Source organism: Amphiura filiformis, chromosome 17, assembly GCF_039555335.1.
Source record: "Amphiura filiformis chromosome 17, Afil_fr2py, whole genome shotgun sequence".
NCBI classification, from domain to species: domain Eukaryota; kingdom Metazoa; phylum Echinodermata; class Ophiuroidea; order Amphilepidida; family Amphiuridae; genus Amphiura; species Amphiura filiformis.
This window is the reverse complement of record NC_092644.1, coordinates 29,246,619-29,268,716: the sequence shown is the minus strand read 5'-3', so window position 1 is coordinate 29,268,716 and position 22,098 is coordinate 29,246,619. Positions and strand designations below refer to the sequence as shown.

The 22,098-nt window shown below is 38.4% G+C and overlaps 2 protein-coding genes across 2 annotated transcripts; both read right to left on the bottom strand.

Moving 5' to 3' along the window:
• Positions 1-3,811: 3,811 nt before the first annotated feature.
• On the bottom strand, positions 3,812-15,523 carry LOC140137586 (uncharacterized). Its single transcript, XM_072159311.1, has 2 exons — positions 15,415-15,523; positions 3,812-8,807 (listed from the first exon to the last, which is right to left on the bottom strand). The coding sequence occupies exon 2, from the start codon at positions 8,592-8,594 to the stop codon at positions 6,582-6,584; it is 2,013 nt and encodes a 670-aa protein (XP_072015412.1). The 5' UTR covers positions 8,595-8,807; positions 15,415-15,523; the 3' UTR covers positions 3,812-6,581.
• Positions 14,610-15,155, bottom strand: LOC140137121 (uncharacterized). Its single transcript, XM_072158777.1, has one exon. The coding sequence runs from the start codon at positions 15,153-15,155 to the stop codon at positions 14,610-14,612; it is 546 nt and encodes a 181-aa protein (XP_072014878.1).
• Positions 15,524-22,098: the final 6,575 nt, after the last annotated feature.

Below are 22,098 nucleotides of genomic sequence, written 5' to 3'. Positions count from 1 at the left end.
CTACTAGTGATATTCAGCCAATCCGATTGACTGAATATCATCAATAGCTGTCAGTAGGTGTGGCTTGCCTACCTGCTACCAGAACACTAGCTTCTAGCTTGGGATTGACACAAGTATTGCGTAACGAAATTGATTATTAATCCTCTTCAGTTGATATGTGTTAATGATATTATAATACTCGGTTTTCTTCTTACCCTCAGTTCACTGACCTGTAGGTTGCACACAATCAATTCCTTTTGTTTGTCATCACTACATTTAATATTGTCCTGGTTAACCACGATTCGTTACTATTTTTGTATAGAGATTGTGCTTGAAATTAGTGATTGGCTACAAACAAAGGATTTGAACCGGTGTCCTTCACCGTAATCATGGGCAAGTGCAGTCCATTTAATCAAATGTTGTAATCAACCTATTTGATCGTAGTGCATTTGTTATGTATGTGAGACGAACTGTCTCGGTAGATTGCACTCATGCTTTTGTTGAATGGATTTGAGTAGTCCGCCATATTTACGGTATATGATACGTCATATGCACAACCTCTATTAACTGTGATAGTTGGCCTATTCGTTTAACATGTTTAAGAAAAATATAGAATTGGAGGACACACGCTTCATAAAAACTTTGGGTTTCACTCATAAAAGAAAGAAAGAAAGAAAGAAAGAAGGAAAGAAGGAAAGAAAGAAAGAAAGAAAGAAAGAAAGAAAGAAAGAAAGAAAGAAAGAAAGAAAGAAAGAAAGAAAGAAAGAAAGAAAGAAAGAAAGAAAGAAAGAAAGAAAGAAAGAAAGAAAGAAAGAAAGAAAGAAAGAAAGAAAGAAAGAAAGAAAGAAAGAAAGAAAGAAAGAAAGAAAGAAAGAAAGAAAGAAAGAAAGAAAGAAAGAAAGAAAGAAAGAAAAGAAGGAAGGAAGGAAGGAAAGAAAGAAAGAAAGAAAAAAGGAAGGAAGGAAAGAAAGAAAGAACTTGCTGAACTTATTATTTTGAAGAAAAGGAATTAACCTAATGTGTATTCATTAATTATTCGTTAATATATATATTTATTTCTATTCATCAGTATTGGTTTTATTATTCATTTATTTATTTTCTATTCATTTATTGATTTATATATTGCCATTTATCAGGCTTATGGTTGTTATTTATTTTATTCGAATTATTTGTTGATTTATTTATCCATTTATTTATAGAAAGAAAATATTTATTTATTTACATTAAATTTATATTATTTTATTAAATCATCAATTCATTTTTCGATTGATCAATTAAAAGTGGTGAATCCCATGCCCTCGGTTAAAACGAGAGGACCATGTTGTTTTTTAAAGAGTTGATATTAAAATAGTTTAAATCAAAACCCTAAATTCAAATAGTAATCACAGGCCCTTTCATGCCTTCGGGATTAAAGAAATATACTGTAATTTTTCCGTTCCTTTTTTTTCACATGCATTTGAAATATCAACAGTACTTGCGAGTTGTATCGCCTTTTGTTTTATTTTACTCACTCTATTATTTCCAGTTAGGTGTTAAAGGCTTAATGTACGATTTCCTTCAAATTTTAAATTTGTCATTATATATTCAAAATGCTGAAATAATACCAGTAATAGGCCCTAATTATCGGGAATGGTTTCTGTCCATTTTGAGCGGAAATAACGAGGTAAACACTGCTTGTTATTTTGGCCGTTTAACACGCAGTTCTATAGGAGGACATAAAGTCATAATTCTTGAATTATGACTTTATGTCAAACTTTGCTCTGTTTACATACAAACACAACAAATTTGGCTGATTCCATTCAGGTGGAAGTTGTGACATGTGTATACATTACAAATATGCCAAAAAATCAGGTTTGAAAAAAAAAAACCAAATTCATATTTATATAAGATCGTACATTATGACTTTAATAAATCAAAGTTCAGGTCCAAATAAACGGTGTGTAGAATTAATGTTCTTTTAGCTTTTTTAATTGTATCACGGTTAGGCCTATCGACAAATGTGACAATTTTAAATAAAAAAGAAAACAAACCTAGAATCATATAAATGACTTTTGTTAACACTGATTATGCCTACATTATCTCTGCACTGATATAGCAACAAAAACTTTCATTTAATTCATACTAGCCCGATTTACACTGGTCATGGAAATAGTAGATATCTACTATGCACTGGTAAGCGACCTCAAAAGTTTGTATTGCTTTTATTGCATTATCAAAATCAATCGATTGAGATACCAAGTACTAGAGATGACTTGAGAGTCCCAGTTATGTAATAGATGCGGTTGAATGATGGCCCGAATGGTGGGCGGGGCTATTTTCCATATTTGGATTCATGACGTAACTCATCGACTGGTTTGGTTTTGGTCACTGTTTATTATAATGAGGGTGCACTGCTGGGGGTAGCGACCCAATGTGTAAGGACCAACGCCTGACGGCGTTGATTATGGTGCTAAATATTCCGTTGGTCCTGTATGGACTATATAGCCCGGGTTCTTTAGCTTGTCTCCATGCATAAGTGTAATCTATGATGGTGGTCCAACCGTCCAATGCAATGCAACGCGATGTTTATCAAAGATCTTGTGTTTATTTAACGATCGATTATGCAGCCGGAAATGATGCAGCACGCACAGCACCAAATCCAGAGCCATGGCAGAGTTTTATTACAGGGCGCACAACACCAAATCACTCCACTGAAACTAACTTAAAATGCTTAAGGGCTGTGCAATAATTTATGAGCCCTGGGGGAGGGTTAAATTGGGGGGCAAGAAATTTTTGGTAGACCCGAAAGGGGGGGCAAGCGATTTTTGGCCATCCGAGAGGGGGGGGCATGCGATTTTTGACACACATTCATGGGGCGCCTTTTAAATAAAACGCTCTAAAAAGCCTTGGGAAAACAGTACGGAAAAGCTTTAATGCAAATTTTCCTGCTCGCTGCACTCGCAACATATATCTAGACCAATTAAGGTTTGCAAATTGGGATCCCAAAAATTTGGCATGTGCAAAGGTGGGCAAAGATTTTTTGGCGGGCCGAGGGGGGGGGGGCAAGCGATTTTTGACGAGCCATTTGGAAATTTGACCCTCCCCCAGGGCTCATAATTATTGCACAGCCCCTTATGTAATCTGGCTTGGGCTGCCTATTCAAAACGTCAGGCATTTTTGGTAGGGTCAATTAAAGGTCAAACTGGGGTTTAAATAAAAAATCATTTCCAATACGAAATTAGGGTTTATACTACCTTGGTCATAAGGAATCCACGAAGGTATAGTTTGCTCTATCTGCGACCTTTGATTATGAAGCTATGGAGATACGTTACCGTCACACTTTCGGCTAGGTGCATTTTTACTTAAACGGTTAAGATTGCCCAATTTCAATTATTTTGGTATCTCTCGGCCCACCAAAAATCGCTTGCCCCCCTCTCGACCCGCCAACAATTCTTTTCCTCCACCCCTTACACATGCCAAATTTTTTGGATCCCAATTTGTAAACCTTAAATTGCATGCCCCCCCCTCTCGGATGGCCAAAAATCGCTTCCCCCCCTTTCGGGTCTACCAAAATTTCTTGCCCCCCCCCCCCCCACAATTTAACCCTCCCCCAGGAACTCATGTTACAAAACTCACATAAATGGTTGTGCTTTATATGATGTTTGAGATCTTCTGTGAAAATTTTCTTGAAATACTCATATACATCTACATTATGTTTAAACTTGCTACGAATTTTCAGATGTTCCTTTGTGGTCCAGAACATCTGGCAATAGTTACATTACATAAATGGTTGTGCATTAGCTCACCGATCATATATTATTTAACGTAGCTTCACTGCTTAATCAAAATGTATAACATGAGCTCACACGCACGAGACGTTATAGCAAGCACTCAATCAATGAACTCTGAATAAAACCAGAGATCTCCGGATTTAATCATGTAATATAAAAACTTAAACTTTACTGTAATTCAGCACTACAGGCTATGACAGGCTTAGTCTTTCATGTGGTACATGTACTAGTATTTTAGTACACCAATTGGCATTACAATCATGCAAGAAGTAGAAATTCAAGAAAAATTGACGGTGTCGCTGTGGAGCAAATCACACATTATGGCCATTGAAATGGTATTTGAGCTTTTTCTTATATTACAAACAGAATAAACAGTACAAAAATGTTCGGACTTCATATGCACTTTAACATCTTCCATTGTATAGCATATAGGTCTGGCAAATTAATACACACATTTATGCTTAGACGTGAGATGAAGTTTCGGATTTTTATTTGTGAAGAACTTTTGGCAAAACTCACATAAATGAGCTTAAATGGGTGCTTTACATGCATGAGGTTTGAAATTGACATTGAAATACTGATTGCAATACATACAGAAATGCACTGACTTGAGATGAAATTTCAGATTTTCCCTTGTGAGGTATTTCTGGCAATAAACACAAAAATGCTCTGACATGAAGTTCTAGAGCACATTCTTGCTTACATGTAGACTTTCAGATTTTCATTTGTGAAGAACTTTTAGCAAAACTCACGTGAATGGTTGTGCTTTTACATGAGGTTTGAGCATTTCCCTATTGAAATACTGATTGCAATACATACAGAAATGCACTGACTTGAGATGAAATTTCAGATTTTCCCTTGTGAGGTATTTCTGGCAATAAACACAACTAGACATTGTGCTCACAGAGCACGGCCCTTAGCCAGTGATGTTGATCTTTTTATGACCTTTGAGTTTGACCTAGAATTCTTCATGCGACATTTGTACCACCAGCCTATGGTTCATGGTGGTGACAACATAGGGCTACTATGTAATTTACGGGAGCAGCAGCATTTTGAAAGTATTTGGGGAAAGAAAGAAGAAGAATCCGACAGAAAGACAAGACCTAGCTTAGCTAGGTAAATACACAGATATCCTTGGAAGGCTCTGTAAAGATTGTTTACCTATCTGTACAAAACCTGGCAAGGACATACCTATTCTTACTATAATGTATACTTTAAAGTACACATAATGAGGAATGATCAGCCCAATTATTATTTTACATGGCTCATTGAACCACAATGGGCTTGTAAGGACTAGATATCTTTGCTGTATGGATGATATATTTGTGTGCAAATCTATCATGGGGTAGACTACTTTGCATTCCTTTTTTAAACAATTCATACCATTCCATGCATTAAAACACAACACATCCACATCCCCAGTGACTGCCCTGCCCAGAGAAAAAAGGATAGATAGCTGTTGGATCAGAACAGGATTGGTGTATTTTCCATGGTGGGATTAGAGGGATAATAAATTTAAATGGTCCACTACAGTAGACTAATCATGGGGGGTCATAGGGCCCCCTAGTAAATTATAGTGAAAATTATGTTTTTGGTCATTGTCCGTAAGTGGAAGAACTTTGACCGCAAATGATCACGTGACATTTGTGGCACCACCCAATGGTCCTAGTGCTCAACTATGGTCAACATGGCAAAAAGCATATGGCTACGATGTCCGATTTAAGGTATTTGGTTACATGCCGGAAATGACCCCTAAATGACCTTTGACCCCAATTCTGTGTACAACTTTTAGACACTGGCTATAGACGATGCATGTGTGCCAGTGACGTCACGGTGCTATGTAATATGGGGAAGGGGTAGCATTTTAAGTGAAAAACACGTTTTGGGCTATAATGACCTTGACATGACATTTGCGCCAGACATTTTCACGTGACATTTGTGGCACCCCCCAATGGTCATAATAACCAAATTTCGTCAAAATTGACAAATGCATATGGCTACGATGGCTTATTATATGATTGGTAGAAGAAAGAAAGAAAGAAAGAATCAGAATCTAAGAAAAAGAGACCCTTAGCCAAATGCCATTTGGCTAAGGTAAAAATGCTCTGACATGAAGTTCTAGAGCACATTCTTGCTTACATGTAGACTTTCAGATTTTCATTTGTGAAGAACTTTTAGCAAAACTCACGTGAATGGTTGTGCTTTTACATGAGGTTTGAGCATTTCCCTATTGACATACTGATTGCAATACATACAGAAATGCACTGACTTGAGATGAAATTTAAGATTTTCCCTTGTGAGGTATTTCTGGCAATAAACACAAAAATGCTCCATGACATTATATAAAGTTCGAGATCACATTCTTACTTACTTTCAGATTTTCATTTGTGAAAAACTTTTAGCAAAACTCACATGAATGGTTGTGCTTTTACATGAGGTTTGAGCATTTCCCTATTGAAATACTGATTGCAATACATGTACAGAAATGCACTGACTTGATGAAATTTCAGATTTTCCCTTGTGAGGTATTTCTGGCAACAGGGCCTAGATTTCAACGAGAATCACAGCATCGATTCTTGTAAGATCGGGTTGCATCATTGTATCATACAGTAAGTGCAGTGACTATAATGGATTTTGATTCTCGCAAACCAAGACGAAATCTAGGCCTGCTATGGGCAATAAACACAAAAATGCTCAGTTTGAGATCTTCTTTCAAAAGCTTCTTGCAAAAGCTTTTTGCAATACTAATACTTTATGAAGTTTGACATTTTCTTTTTTGAAAAGCTTCTTCCAATACGGACAAAACGTAAATGTTTGGACTCAAAATGACGTTTAAGATTTTTCTCTGTATAGAACTCCTGGCAATACATTGTATGAACAAAAATGTACTGACTTGAGATGAAGTTTCAGATTTTCCTTTGTGAAGCATTTCTGGCAAAACAGACAAAAATGATCTGACTTAATATGAAGTGCAAGCTCTTCTTTTTTGAAAGGCTTCTTGCAAAACGGACATACAGAACATAAATGTTTGGACTCAAGATGAAGTTTAAGATCTTCCACTGCATACAACTCCTGGCAATACGTACATAAATGTACTGACTTGAGATGAAGTTTCAGATTTTCCTTTGTGATGCATTTCTGGCAAAACAGACAAAAATGATCTGACTTAATATGAAGTGCAAGCTCTTCTTTTTTGAAAAGCTTCTTGCAAAACGGACATACAGAACATAAATGTTTGGACTCAAGATGAAGTTTAAGATCTTCCACTGCATACAACTCCTGGCAATACGTACATAAATGTACTGACTTGAGATGAAGTTTCAGATTTTCCTTTGTGACGCATTTCTCGCAAAACATACAAAAATGCTCTGACTTAATATGAAGTGCAAGCTCTTCTTTTTTGAAGAGCTTCTTACAATACGGACATGAATGTTTGGACTCAAGATGAAGTTTAAGATCTTCCACTGCATACAACTCCTGGCAATACGTACATGAATGTACTGACTTGAGATGAAGTTTCAGATTTTCCTTTGTGATAAATTTCTCGCAAAACAGACAAAAATGCTCTGACTTAATATGAAGTGCAAGATCTTCTTTTGTGAATAATTTCTTGCAATACGGACATACAAAATGTAAATGTTTGGACTCAAGATGAAGTTTAAGATCTTCCACTGCATACAACTCCTGGCAATACGTACATAAATGTACTGACTTGAGATGAGGTATCAGATTTCCCTTTGTAAAATATTTCTGGCAATACCCACAAAAATGCTCAGACTGCATGTGAAGATTGAGATCTTTTGTAAAAAGCTTCTTGCAATACGGACATACAAAAGGTAAATGTTCAGACTTTAGATGATGTTCAAGATCTTCCACTGCAAAGAACTTCTCGCAATACACACAAAAATGTGCGGACTTTATATGAAGTTTGAGATCTTCTTTTGTGAAAGGGTTCTTGCAATACGGACATAAATAATTTAAATGTTCAGATTTGATATGATGTTTGAGATCTTCTATTGTAAAGAACTTCTCGCAATACATGCAACAGTGCTTGGACTTTATATGACATTTGAGTTCTTCTTCTGTGAAAGGCTTCTTGCAATATTCACATACTGCATGTAAATGCTTGGACTTGAGATGATGTTTGAAGTCTTCCATTGTAAAGAACTTCTCGCAATACACACAAAAATGCTCTGACTTTATATGATGTTTGAGATCTTCTACTTTGAAAGGTTTCTCACAATACTCGCATACAACATTATGCTCGGACTTGAGGTGAAGTTTGAGATTTTCTTTTGTGAAGAACTGCTGGCAATACATACAAATATGGCCAGGCTCTAGATGATGTTTGAGATATTCCTCTATGACATAATTCTTGCAATCATTATGCTCAGATTGTTGATGATTTTTAAGGTCATTCTTTTTCAAATATTTCTTGCAATAAAAACAGTAATGCTCATGATAAATGTGGCTTTGCACATCTTTGAATTTATACCCTGGACCACAGTATGTACAGGTACTAGTATATGTAGTTCTCAGGTGTTCATCAATGTCACTATGCTGACATTGCAGAGTTGGGAGCAATGTGTTAAGCTCTGTCTCCGATGTCAAGTATCGACTATTCTTACTACTCCGCATCGACTGTGGTACATTGATTTTTACTCTCCCCTTGCTGTATTTCTTTTTAAGCACAGACTTACTTGTGTAACACAACGTTTTAGCTATTACTGAAGGAATCGTGCTACAGCAGCCTCTTTGATGTCGGTTTTTATGTCTTTTAAAATACTCAAAAGAAGAGAAGTGTCTTTTGCAATAAGTACACTTAAAAGTTGCCAAGTATCTCATTATGATCTAGTTGGGTTTTCAGGCTTCAATATCTGTTGACGATGACGTGTTCAATAGTGTGCAATATATTCCGTAATCAATCCATAAGGCATTGTTCAAACTACCATGTTGCCTTCTGGTAGCTTTCTTGGTTGAACTTACATGTAGTTGTTTCACCATATGTGTTGTTTATTGTGTTCATCAACACAGGAACAGGTGCTAGTGATTGCACATCTGTAAAAGAACCAAAGCACATAAAAACAAATAAATTAAGAACACAACACTACCTGCTACTACCGGCAGTTTTTAGTCACATGCTTTTCCAGCCAATTGGGTGACATGCATTCTACTTATGCGGGTAAAAGCTCCCAAATATCCGGTATTGGGCACGACGGACTGTTCTGGGCATTCTAATATAGATCTTGGAGAGGTAACACTCTGCTGCCCATGCATAATGGTGAAATGCAGAATTACTCAGCATGTAATTTGATTCTCTTTGATAGCTACATGTTTTTACCAGTTTTGCTACACCTTCAAACACGAAAGACCCACCAGGTCTGGGGTATGAACGTTTGGACAGTATTTATTGTGGGACATGAGAGCACATCAGACATATCGAAATCGAATTGCATTCTGAATACAAAAAAATGTCCTTCTGATATCAAATAATTTTGATTTTTTGAAATTCGCAATGTAATACACATTTTATGGCAAATGATTAAAATTGATATTTTGATATTTAACAGTACTCGAAGTAAACTTTATAAATCTGATGATTTATACTTAAAGTGTATGTAGGTGAGATGAAAAGCCGACGATCAATTGAAAATTTTGACCTTTCGTATTGAAGATATGAATTTTTTCCCCAAAACACCAAAAGAAAATAGGTCTTTTTGGGGAAAAAATCCATATCTTCAATATGAAAGATCAAAATTTTCAATTGATCGTCGACTTTTCCTCCTAGCTACATACACTCATCATTAGATTTATAAAATTTACTTCGAGGACTCTTATATATCAAAAATGTGAAAAATATCAAATTTTAATAATTTGTCATAAAATTTGTATTATATCGTGAATTTAAAAAAATTAAAATTATTTCATATCAGAAAGACATTCTTCGTATTCAGAATGCAATTCGATATGTCTGATGTGCTCTCATGTCCCACAAAAAATACTGTCGAAACACTCAAAACGCTCATTCCAGATCCCTTAACAGGGTTGGCGATTTAAAAAAAAATAAAAAACGCTGAAGTGTATTTCAACAAAAAGAAGTTTTGCTCCTTGTGTTTGTGGTGTTTTGGTAGAAGTTAAAATGGCTGTCATGTTAGAACCTTGCTTTTTTCAACATAAAGTTTCAAATTGAACATTAACCAAATATGGTACTCTATATAACTAGTAATTCTGTGTGATGATTGGCAATTTAAGTAAGACATGAACTCCATGAATCTGAACTTTTTTATGGAATTAGCCACAATGTTGGAAATAAGTTCCACATCTCTGTTAAATTCTAAGGTTGTTTGGAAATATATATAGAACATTGTGTGAAGTTATTCATATGAAAATCCTAGTAATGTATTCATTACTTGTATTTATAAAAAAAAAGCAAAAAAAAGCGCAGTGATTTATAGTGCGCTACGCACAGGCACAACGCCTAGATGTTGATCCACAAGCCTCAGCACACTTTACAGGTTGTCGCTGACCACTTCGGCCCCATGCACATCATTCCATAAACCATTTAACAACAACTCAGGGACTTTACAGCTTCAAGAGCGCACACCCTAGACATTCCACAAATAACCTTCGCAACCAGGATCAGCTCCACGAGTTTCATACGGGTTACAACGAGACAATAAGCAGTGAGTTCCTTGTCCAGGGGAATTTCAAGCTAACTCAATTTTTCCACGAGAGCAAACTAGGCACCGTCAGGGTTCGAACCCGCAACCTCTCGCACCATAGTTATACAGCCATATATGTGTGCAATGTATAGTCTTGGACGTGGGAAGTGAGAACTCTTTTCTATGAATCCGTTGGCTACATTCCATGTATCGGTTGTACTACTAGGCATGACTATGTGTTGTTGTGGCATCGTATAAAATGGTCTATAAGTATTGCACCTTTGACCTGCCAATTGCTTACCCCCTATCAAATATGCCCCCCCCCCCCTCCCCCATATTGGCTTGCCAAAAACTTCTAGCCTGCCCCCCCTTTTTTTTTACCCTCCTTTATTGCATAGCCCATTATATTAGTGATAGGCTTGTATGGTGATGTTGCAAACAGCTTAGGGTATCAGCTTATTTGATGCAGCTTGTTGTTCCGAGTAATAATTTGACACCAATTTTATTGAAATCTGCCAAAAATTGAGACAGTGCCAACCAAATAACGACACACAAGGGGGGGGGGGGAGATTTGACCAGTTATTTTCTACTTTTAAGGGAATTTTATCACATTAAGGATTATGTAATGCATTTTTGGTATCTACTTACATAGTTTTAGGTCTAGGAAGGTCATTTATGCAATTGTTTATGTGTCAAATGAACATTTTGGTGTCCTTCAAATGTGCGGTTTTGGGTAAAATTAGGCTGTAAGGGCGCTTTACCTATTAGGCCGTATAAAATTAATATTTTGGTTCTCGTCCAGAGGATTGTCATGAATTGATGAGGGAGGGAGGTGTTTTGTTTTTTGTTTTTGTTTTTTTTTCAGTGTAAAATCAGCATTGTCTGTAGTTTTCGGTCTTTTCCAACAGTGCTCGAGGAAACGATGAGGCACTTTTTTTTTTTTTTTTTCAAATGTGAGATTCTGAGGTATAAACCCCCTAGAGTACCACAAAAAGACTTGGAAGTGGTCCTTGTTCTCTAATAAACTTATCTATATGTATGAAAAATTCATAAATCATTCCAAAGTCTAAAATAATTGAAAAATCTATAAAAAAAATATAAAAATCTGACAAATCCCAGAAATTGAGGAGGGAGGGGACGAGAACCAAAACATTAATTTTATACGGCCTTAGTGACCCCTTTCGCAACAATTTTTGTTATTTACGTTAATCATACTAGAGACAATCATCCACATTCTGAAATTTTCAGTCATTTATCACATTTGGTGTGGCAGTGACGCTAATTTTTAATATCTATAGGGGTAACCTGCCCATAGCAATATATACAGGGGTCAGCGAACTTTGTATCACATGTAATTCAATGGAAGCGTCTCTACACATTTTCAAATGGGTATGTACTACGTACAAGTGAAATAAGCGTAAGAGTTCAAATTTGGACAGATGCTGTTATTTATCAGTACGGTAACTTTGATTTGATAATAAGAAATGATAAAATTTCAATAGGGGGATACGTAACAGCTGCAAAGAAAATGCCCATAATTGTCAAAATGGTGAAAAATAGGGGGGTCCCAAGAAAGCCCCCTTATGCATAGTTTTTTGGCCCGCACTGTCTGATATTTCAACCAATTTTTTTTTTTTAAAGGTGTCAAAATGCTCATGAGGATGAGCTGCTTCAATTCAACTGGTACCCTAAACTTTTTGAAACATCACCCATTTTGGGGGGGGGGCTGTACAGCCTATGACTACTTAGCCTATATGGGATTGGGTGCATTTGACAAAAGTGGTCACTGGGTGGTAGATTTGCAAAAAAAGATGGGGTCTAAGAGTTAGAGAATAAGGATTTTGTCTTTTTCCTATCCAATATCGTGTCATAATGGATGGGCTGGCCAATATTTCGAGTAGTGGATGCCGGCGCAGCCGGTATTCACAACGATACATTATGACACAATATTGGATAGGCAAAAGACAAAATCCTATTGTTTATTCTCATTCTTATTCAGTTTTAATGTAATTTTTGCGAGAAAAACTGCCTTTTTTCAGAAAAAAATAAAGTTACTTTTGTGAGGACACCCCCGTTGTTTTAAATGAACGAAACCATCACGAACATCTAAGCCACCGAATCGCGTTCTTAGTTCTCGCATGCGCATGTGTATTACGCGAACGCATTATCGCGCGATCATTGAGGAGCAACAAGCGTGCCGCCGTTGCGTGGCGGCGCACGCCCTGACTAATATCACTATCAACTATTGTGAGATATTATAAACCAGAAAACCAATCAAATTACGTGAATTCTTTACAAGACGCACCCATTGAATAAGAATATGATACCGGTACAACAAAATGTCTAGAAAACCAGGCCACATGCACCCGGTGCATGTGTCGCTCGCATAAATTAGATACGGTAAGTGCTCACCAGTGACACGTAAATTAAACAAAGTCCCAACCATGGCAACTAGAATTATAAAGTGGGTCATTGGTCTTCTGAAAAGGTCTATTGACAAAAAATGACATGTTCCAATTAATGTGACCTGCTACCACGAAATTAGCGTAAAGTCGCCCCGAGTTTTATGTTCGTTTTGTTAAGTTGGTACTGGTAGTTTGCGAGATATTACCATTTTTAAACTATAAATAAATAAATAAATAAATATACCCCTAGTAAGCATCATTGATTTAAAAATTTAAAAAATCCCACAAATTGTAACTAGTACCCCCCTCATTTTGGTCATGGTCGGTGCCTCCCACCCCACCCAAATAGGATGACTCACGCTACGCCACGCCACACTGCGAAAGCATGGACAGCTGGACTGTCGGCGTTCTGCCTAAATGTACTTCCTGCTTTCCAAAGGAAATTATAATCAGAATCACAATCACGAGTTTAATTTCACAAATGCAAACTTGTAAAAAATTTTCTATGTTTGGTTTACGTTTCATATCCTGATCCTCTCCAATCTCGATCTACTTTATGGCACAATTAGTTATTAAACACAAGTGCCACCATCAAATGTTTCTAATATCGCCTTAAATTCTTCAAAACAAACAGTATGTAGAATTAAAGTTGACTTTAATATAGTGATACGTTATTAATACAGGGTGTCCGGAAAAAAAAGAGGCCCTCATAAGGCTCATTGCGACCTCTTTTTCTCCGATTTCAGAAAAGTTGATCAAGTATATGTTGGTATGTAGAGAAGCCTTTACCCGATCAGCTTTAATAAACTATCGGTGGACATATAGTGGCAATGCCAATGAGCATGTACGTGTACGTCGACGGTCCCCAAGGCTAATGGGTAAGCCTACCGTTCATGCGCAGTGTTGCCAAAATTTTTCAGCGTCAAGGCGCGGCGCATTGACTCGCCAGGCCGCGGTAAAGGATTCTCAAGTAGCCCAATTTTTAACCTTCCAAAAAAAGCACCCAATACCGGATATTTGGGCGGATTTACCCGAATTTAGAACGCAAAACACCCAATTGGGCGGAAAAGCACTTGACTTTAAAACTTCCGGTACTTACTGGAAAGTTACCGACCGATCAATAAATGGTCACAAAACCCATTGTAATTGCAATGGAGCTTAAAAAACTCAAAACCTTTATAAATCGCCGAAAATCGGCTAAATTGAAAGAAAAATACATCAAATTGCTGCCGCGGCCTGAGACTGACAAAAGTAGCCCAATTTTAGGCAAGTAGCGGCATGCTTTTTTGAGTAGCGGCAAGTGATCGCCAAGTAGCCCAATTGTGCGCCTAAAGGTCCGTTCATACTACCACCGCATTTGCGATGCGTTGCTTTGCGATGCCGATATATCGATTACTTTTTGCCGCAACTCAACGCAACTCGTCGCATTTCCAAGTTAAAATGTATTTAACTTCATTGCGATATCGCAATGCAGTAGTTTGCAGTACGATGCAGTGCGGCAACGCACCGCATCGCAAGCCAACGCATCGCAAATGCGGTGGTAGTATGAACGGACCTTAAGGCGCGGCGTTGGCATCACTGTTCATGCGTTGGCACAGAATAATCGACTTGCTTTCATTGCTTATAAGCCCTAGATGCTTACTTCTACTTCTACTGCAATACTTGGCATAGTCCATCAGCTTGGATTTCCCGCCAAGGAATAAGGTTGTACATGTGCGGTGAAGGTGCCATCAGTGCAGAAAATTACATATGTGCGAGTAAAAAGACCATGGGAAATTATGGGTTGGCTGCAGCTACTGCTCCCTGAACACCTCATAAGATGGTGATGACAAGGTGCTCGCTGGAAGGGTATTCCACCACACCACTGTACGTGGGAAGAAGGAGTAGCGATACAACTGGATACGTGATGGAATACGTTGGAATTTGTCTGGATGGTAAGACCTTGTGATGGATGGAGCCATTGGAGTGAGGTAACAGGCTGGATTTACTGCCACAATGCTGTGCTTGATCTTGTACAAGAGAAGGAGGCTGGATGTTTTACGCCGCTCTTCTAGTGAAGTCCATTGTAACTCCTGCAACATAGCAGTAACACTCTCACGACGGTGGTATCGGTGGAGGACAAACCTTGCAGCTTGACGTTGGATATTTTCAATCCTGTTGATGGCCTTGGTGGTGTAAGGATTCCATATGGGGCTGCAGTACTCAACATGTGGGCGCACCAAAGATACATAAGCCCGTTCTTTGAGCTTCTGGGAGGCACCACGAAGGTTACGTCGGATGCGGCCAAGGATTCTATTAGCTCTTGCCGTTGCTCCATTGGTGTGCTTGGTCCATGACATGTTGGTGGAAAAAGTCAGGCCTAGGTATGGGTACTCTGAGACTGCTGAAAGTACACTACTTCCAAGATGGTAGTCATTTTTGATTGTGTTACGGCGCAAGGAGAACAGCATAGAGTGGCACTTGTCCGTGTTGAATTTCATCTGCCATGTGTTAGTCCATTGGTGGAGGAGATCAAGGTCATGTTGGAGAGTTGTGATGTCTTCTGCTGTGGCGATATGCTTACCAGGAAACTTTCCTGTATTTACTAGTAATACCTACCAATCTTATATAATGGCATTGTGCATTCTGTAGCTCGCATTCTCCGTTATCTTTGGTAAGCTTCTGTACACCAACAACCACTGCAGCTGTAGATGTCGTCAGAGATATCCATGGCCGTACAGCGCCTGAGTCAAGGGCGCATAACACCAAAAGTTTTTTAATTTTTATTTATTTATTTTTGGCTGGCAGAGGCTGGCAGGCAGGGACTATGGCAAGCCACATCGGTCATAAATGCGAGTTTTGTACGAAAAATGAAGAAATAATTTCAGAGAATACCGGTTGACACTTAAAGGAGTATTTCGTGATCCTAGCATCCTCTATTTATGTCATTTGTCATTAGATATCCACGAAAAAACCTATTCCCAAAATGTCAGTTGATTCCGATTTTGCGTTCACGAGTTATGCATGATTATGTGTATTACACTGCTCCATAGACAATGCGTTGTAATTTCGTTCTGGTGATTCAAATTTCACGATATCTTTGCTAATCTGCAAGAAATATTTTGTACATAAACATTATGTAGCCAGAGGTTTCCAGTGATATAAAAATCTCAACTTTTTTTGAGAAAAGTAGGGGGATGAGGCTGTGGATCACGAAACGCCCTTTTAACACGATCTTCAATAAATAACATTAATAAATAACCTAACTGAATTTTTCATTAAAAAAAAACCAAATGACAATTTGAATGACTTATCTTTTTTCCTCAGTCTCTCTCCTCCTTTCCCTCTTTTTTTTCCTTGCACTACCGTATAGGGGCGGGATCCTAATAGGCAAATCCCTGCCCCCCCCCGGCAGCTGCGCCACGGGGTACTACCGCCCGAGCTTCAAACCCGGGCTTCAAACCCCTAATGCTGGTTTCATACTACCCTGCCGCTTGCCGCTGAGCGGCGTGGCGCACCCGCATTGCAGACAAACGGACACAATAAAGGCTTATCATTGGTAGAAACGCCCTTCCGCTTGCCGCAGCGGCAAGCGGCAGGAAAGTATGCTGGAGGCTTAATAAACTGATCTGGGAATAAGGATGGTGCATTATGTGTACCCTGGATGAATTATAAAATTCTTTTTGGCAAGGCTTTGAGTGTGGGAAAACGGTTTTCTTGGCAGGTCAATAAAAAGTTATAAAAGGTGTGCATTGGGGCAACGGCACCGGCAAGTGATGCGGTCAACATAGTTCTTGGGCACCTTTTCGATAATGCTCTATGAAGGATAGAGAAACTGTAGGAAACATTAAAATTTCCTGCTGCACACATCCCGGGGGTCTTCCAAATATTTTGAAGGGACATATCGACATCTTACCGTGGATTGGATGACCAAACGGTTGTCTTGTTGTTGATGTTAGATCTTTCAGCATCAGCTTTTGACACGATCCGACGATGTACCACAACATTTTAATGCAAGGCTCAAATATGACTTTGGTATTGGATGTTATGTTCTGCCTATGACTGGTATAGCTCATATCTTGACAATATAGATCATTAGAATACTAATATACATTTGAAGTATGGCCTCCCTCAAGGGTCTGTAACTGGGCCAATGATCTTTGTGTACAAAACTAATGTTGTTGGGAGAATCCTACGTCAACATAATGTGAAATACCATGCTGATGATATCCATATTTATTTGGTGGTAGATCCGGCAATTCCTATCTGCCTAGTGATGTAGTACATTATGTGCATGATGGTAGCGCTCTAGATATGTTGCAGACATACAGCGCTTGGATTATTGAAAACAAGCTCAAACTAAAATCAAGATCAAGAAAAGAGTTTTTTCTGGCAGCATATCTACCCATCATTTTAAAAATATTGCCAATATGTTAGCTTATGGTGTAGAGATTTTCCCAACCACTTCTCTGTTCGTAACCTTCGGGTTGTTTTTCATCGTCAAATGTGTATGTCTGCTCACATTACCCAACTATATAAATCAGTCACCGGGCTCATTAGATATTAAACATCAACAGAATTCGTCCATATTTGGATGTCAATACTTGTCACAATACTGTCAGAACCCTCATTCACTCGTGTCTATTACTGGAGCATTTTGCCTGATCAATGGAATAACACAGAAAGATCTCTGCAGACAACAGAAATAACAATATGCCAAGCTGATATATCATATAAGCCCAAGTCTGATCATGTGAGCCCACTCTTAAGAGATCTTCATTGGCTACCAGTTCATGAGAGAATTAAGTTCAAGACACTCACCATGCTCACGTTTGGAGTCCCTGATGAATGGACTCTCTCCTCAGTACATTTCCAACTCTCTCACAGTCAAGAGCTCCATATGATATGAGTACTAGGTCCAGTGAGTGTGTTAATTTTACCATTCCTCGCACATGTCACACCAGGAAATGTGCTGGGGATAGAGCCTTTTCAGTAACTGCTCCAAAGTTCTGGAATGGCTTTACCATCTACAATAATAACATCAGCTTGGACTCAATTAAGTCATTGATCAAAACTCACTTATTTCCTTAATTTTTGCTGCCATTGCTTTCTGTATTTTTGAATATTGTGGTTTTCTTTTCTCTTGTGTCTTGAATCCTATCCCTATAGGCAAAGGCGCATATAAATTCTTATTGTTATGTTATGTAAAGGAGATGTGCCGCGCAGACTTTCAGATCCTGACTCTCCATTTTTTCTTTCCAGATACCCCCATTGGATTTCCTCGTAGTCCATCGATGCAAGAATTTGTCAAGAGCTCCCTTGATATCTGGCGTTATGACCAGGCTGATTGACGTACTTCTTCACCCTTGCCAAGAATCCGGAACGTGTTCCAGTGACCACATCTGATACAGGATATTGTGTGCTGTGATCTGGTCTGAAGCCAGACATAGACCTTAAGGTACATATTTCGAGGAGCATAACAAACACCAAATTGGTGTCGTATGACCTTTGACATGCATGCATTCTTTTGTCGAGAGTGACATGGTCTTTCAATTCGTGCCGAGTGTCCTTGGCAGACTTGACTATGCTTCAGTGGTCATGAAAGGATTCAATAGATAACCTCTGCCCCAATAATCCCAAGCTATTGTCTGAAACTGCACCTCGAAAGATGTATCGTAAGAACTCAGTCATCAAATGATAGTCATATAATGACCAAAAGATAAATGACTGACTATCATGTGGCCTGAGTTCCGCAGTCTAGTCTGAAGCCGCATTTTCTGCTTGAGATCAACTTCAAGTAATTACATGTATTAAGGATCAGGTAGTTTTGAAGTTGTTTAGAATGCTGCTTCCGTTCATGCCGTTGTAATAATACTGATGAGCGGAGTGAAGGATCAGCCATGCAGTCCATTTGATTGATGTCACATGCGATGCAACCTTCCTTGGTTTGGGGTCTGTACAACACTTAGGCGGAGGCGCCGTGTTTAATGTTAGCTTTGGCCTACCCGGCTATCCCGGGTAGGAATTAATGGCCTCTAATCAATCTGACCCTGTTCTGTCAGTATCCGTGACATGAAACCCGTGGCACACAGATTAAGTTTCACCATATGGTTTCACTCATCTAACTGCAGTGTGCACAACCATGCATGCCATGGATGGTGCTGTGCAATATGATATCTGTGATCAAAGCACACAAGCAAGGTCCAAGGATTTGCGCACTGTGCAATGTGATACGGTGATCAAACCACGCATGGAAGGGCCAATGTTTTGCGCTTGCACAACAGATGACCGCTACGATGGAATATTCCTACAAGGCATGCTTGGTTTACCCACAAAGATTTGCTATGTATACACGTGATACAAGGTTACAACTTATCCATAGTCGAATGAAATTCAACTTGAAACTTCATAAATCTTCTCATATTCCTCAGTATTATACGATTATGACTTTATCCGGGAAGAATACACGTCTTATCACACAAGCAGCTAATCATTTATTCAAACCTGCGTAACTAGTGAAATCGCCTTAACATAGATTATAATTTTTCTGAATTTATAAAGTGAGACTAGATTAAACTTATTTAAATAAGAAATTAGAGAACAAATACAAGTGGCAATGGTGCTTATGAAGTCGGGTTATTTAATTTAAATGGTAAGCAATGATTTTGAAATTTGTGACCCGTGCTAGATATTTGTTTTTTACATTAAATTACCTTTATTTACAATGTCCTATAATACATGTAGGCCTATGTTTGAATAATTTCTCATTGAAAAACGGAGCTCCAAAAAGGAGTTTTTATGGAAATATTTCGGGCCAAAAGTATTACGGCCTTTTTCTCCGGGTTGAGTTTTCATTGAAATTTGCTAGGCAAAATCGTTTGCTTATTTTATCGATTTTGATCGAGTACCTCACAAATTATTGTACTAACGTGTAGCTGGGTTTGGATTTTAATCTGATCTCACCATACTCACTTTATCATGATAAATTAATAAGAAATGCGATTTCACTTTTCGTCATGGTTAGGCCTAAGTTTCCAAAAACCCTGCGTCTGCATTTTAAACTTCCCGGTTCTATACGCAGACTCTTGTAGAAAGTTAAGTTCAATATTTCAACAACAAAAACCTGGTACAAGTTCGAACCTCCACGAATTTGGAATGTATAGATGTTATTTCACAACATTAGTGTTTGTAGTGGATATTTTCGGTGTTCTTATAAAATTTGCATTTAAACGCACGATAATTCAAATTTTCGATGGCGTCATCATATACACTTTCTGTTATTAGAGTTAACAGTTCCTTCTGTACATTAATTTTCACTACAGCTACAAAGACACAAATTTAAAGTCGCATCCTTTTCTCGCTCCCCTTTGTATATTAAGTCCTCTCCACACTCTCCGACGCGTCGACGGTGGGTGATGGTGTGGGGTTTGTTTGTACGAGCTTCTAGCTGGTGACTAGTAGAAAATATACGACATCTGTGATTGGTTTTTGCCAAAACCCCGAATGTTCCCTTCATCCAATCAGAAAAGTTTTGATATCGAACGAAAGTTAACACTTCCCGCTAAAATACGGTAGTGAAATAAATTTCTACTTGGAAATGCGACGAGTGGCGGTGAGTTGCGGCAAAAAGTAATCGACATATCGGCAACGCATCGCACCGCACCGCAATTGCGGCGTAGTATGAACGGACTTTAACTTGGAATGCGACAAGTTGCGGCAAAAAGCAATCGATTATCGGCAACGCACAACATCGACATCGCAAAGCAATTGCGGCGTAGTATGAACTGACCTTTAAGGTCCGTTCATACTACGCCGCAATTGCTCTGCGTTGTGGTGCGTTGCCGATATATCGATTACTTTTTACCGCAACTCTTTATTGCGGTACAGCATTGCAGTATTTTACAGTACAAAGCAGTGCGACAACTCGCCGCATCGCAAAGCAATTGCGGCGTAGTGTAAACTGACGCCTCAACGGATCTTTGAGGTCCGTTCATACTACCACCGCATATGCGATGCGTTACTTTGCGATGCCGATACATCAATTACTTTTTGCCGCAACTCAACGCAATTCGTCGCAATTAAAAGTTAAAATGTATTTAATAACTTCATTGCGATATCGCAATGCAGTAGTTTGCAGTACGATGCAGTGCGGCACCGCATCGCAAAGCAACGCATCGCAAATGCGGTGGTAGTATGATGTGCGAGTGTTGTAAGGCAGTGCGCAGCGGTCTCATTAATCGAATATTAATAATTGTAATAAATGATTCTTCAAGACATTTTTTATCGTGATATCTTTATTATGTATATTTCACATACGATTTCGGTCAAACTTTAAATGTTGATATTGCCTAAAATTATGAATATAATATTAGTAACAACTGTCAGACCGATTTTTGTAACCGAAATCCCGGGGGTGCCACGGTTTTGGGGTACCTTTTCCGTTTGGTATATCGATGGGGTGGGTTTTCAGGGAAGACCAATGCAAAGTACCCTTAAAATTGCCCAATTAGCATGATTAGGGCAAATTTGTGTGGTTTTTGCTGAAAATTGGTATACTGATGGGTAGCAAAAAAAAAAAAAAAAGTAGGTATAGATAAAGTCAGCATCCGAAAGTCTGCGTGGCACCTCCCCGTACAAATTTTTGGAAGACCCCCGGACCGACATAATGAGGTAAAATGAAAGAAACCCCACTTATGCTCCGGCTATTATAAGAAAAAATGGCCATCAGTGCAGTGTCAATGTTGGCAAATTAACCTTCTAAAGGTCCGTTCATACTACCACCGCATTTGCGCTGCGTTGCTTTGCGATGCGGTGTGTTGTCGCACAGCATCTACTGCATTGCGATATCGCAATAAAGTTAAATACATTTTAACTTGGAAATGCGACGAGTTGCGTTGAGTTGCGGCAAAAGTAATCGATATATCGGCATCGCAGAGCAACGCATCGGAAATGCGGTGGTAGTATGAATGGACCTTAAGACATTTAGAAGTTGAATTTCCCTTATACACTAAGGGTGTCCGGTGTATCACAAAAATGTTACAATTTATTTGTTTTCGACTAAAAAAAGGATATTGAGGAAAAGATTATGATTTAGAGCCTTTGTTTTTTAAGTGACAGTCAATATACTGGAACATGACAGAATTCACCTAAATTCCCATACTCTTTGATGTAGGTGCTCAAATGGGATGTATAAAAGCAAAAATTGTGTTGAGTAAATTATTTCGCTTTTAAAAGCCATTATGAGTCAGGTAAACAAAGAGGCTTATACTTCTTTTTCTTTGGATTGTACATTTTTTGAGATAT

What these genes read in the sequence shown, in the direction of transcription:
- LOC140137121 (XM_072158777.1), bottom strand. Translation starts at nt 15,155, where the DNA reads ATGTCATGGACCAAGCACACCAATGGAGCAACGGCAAGAGCTAATAGA.
- LOC140137586 (XM_072159311.1), bottom strand. Translation starts at nt 8,594, where the DNA reads ATGAGATACTTGGCAACTTTTAAGTGTACTTATTGCAAAAGACACTTC.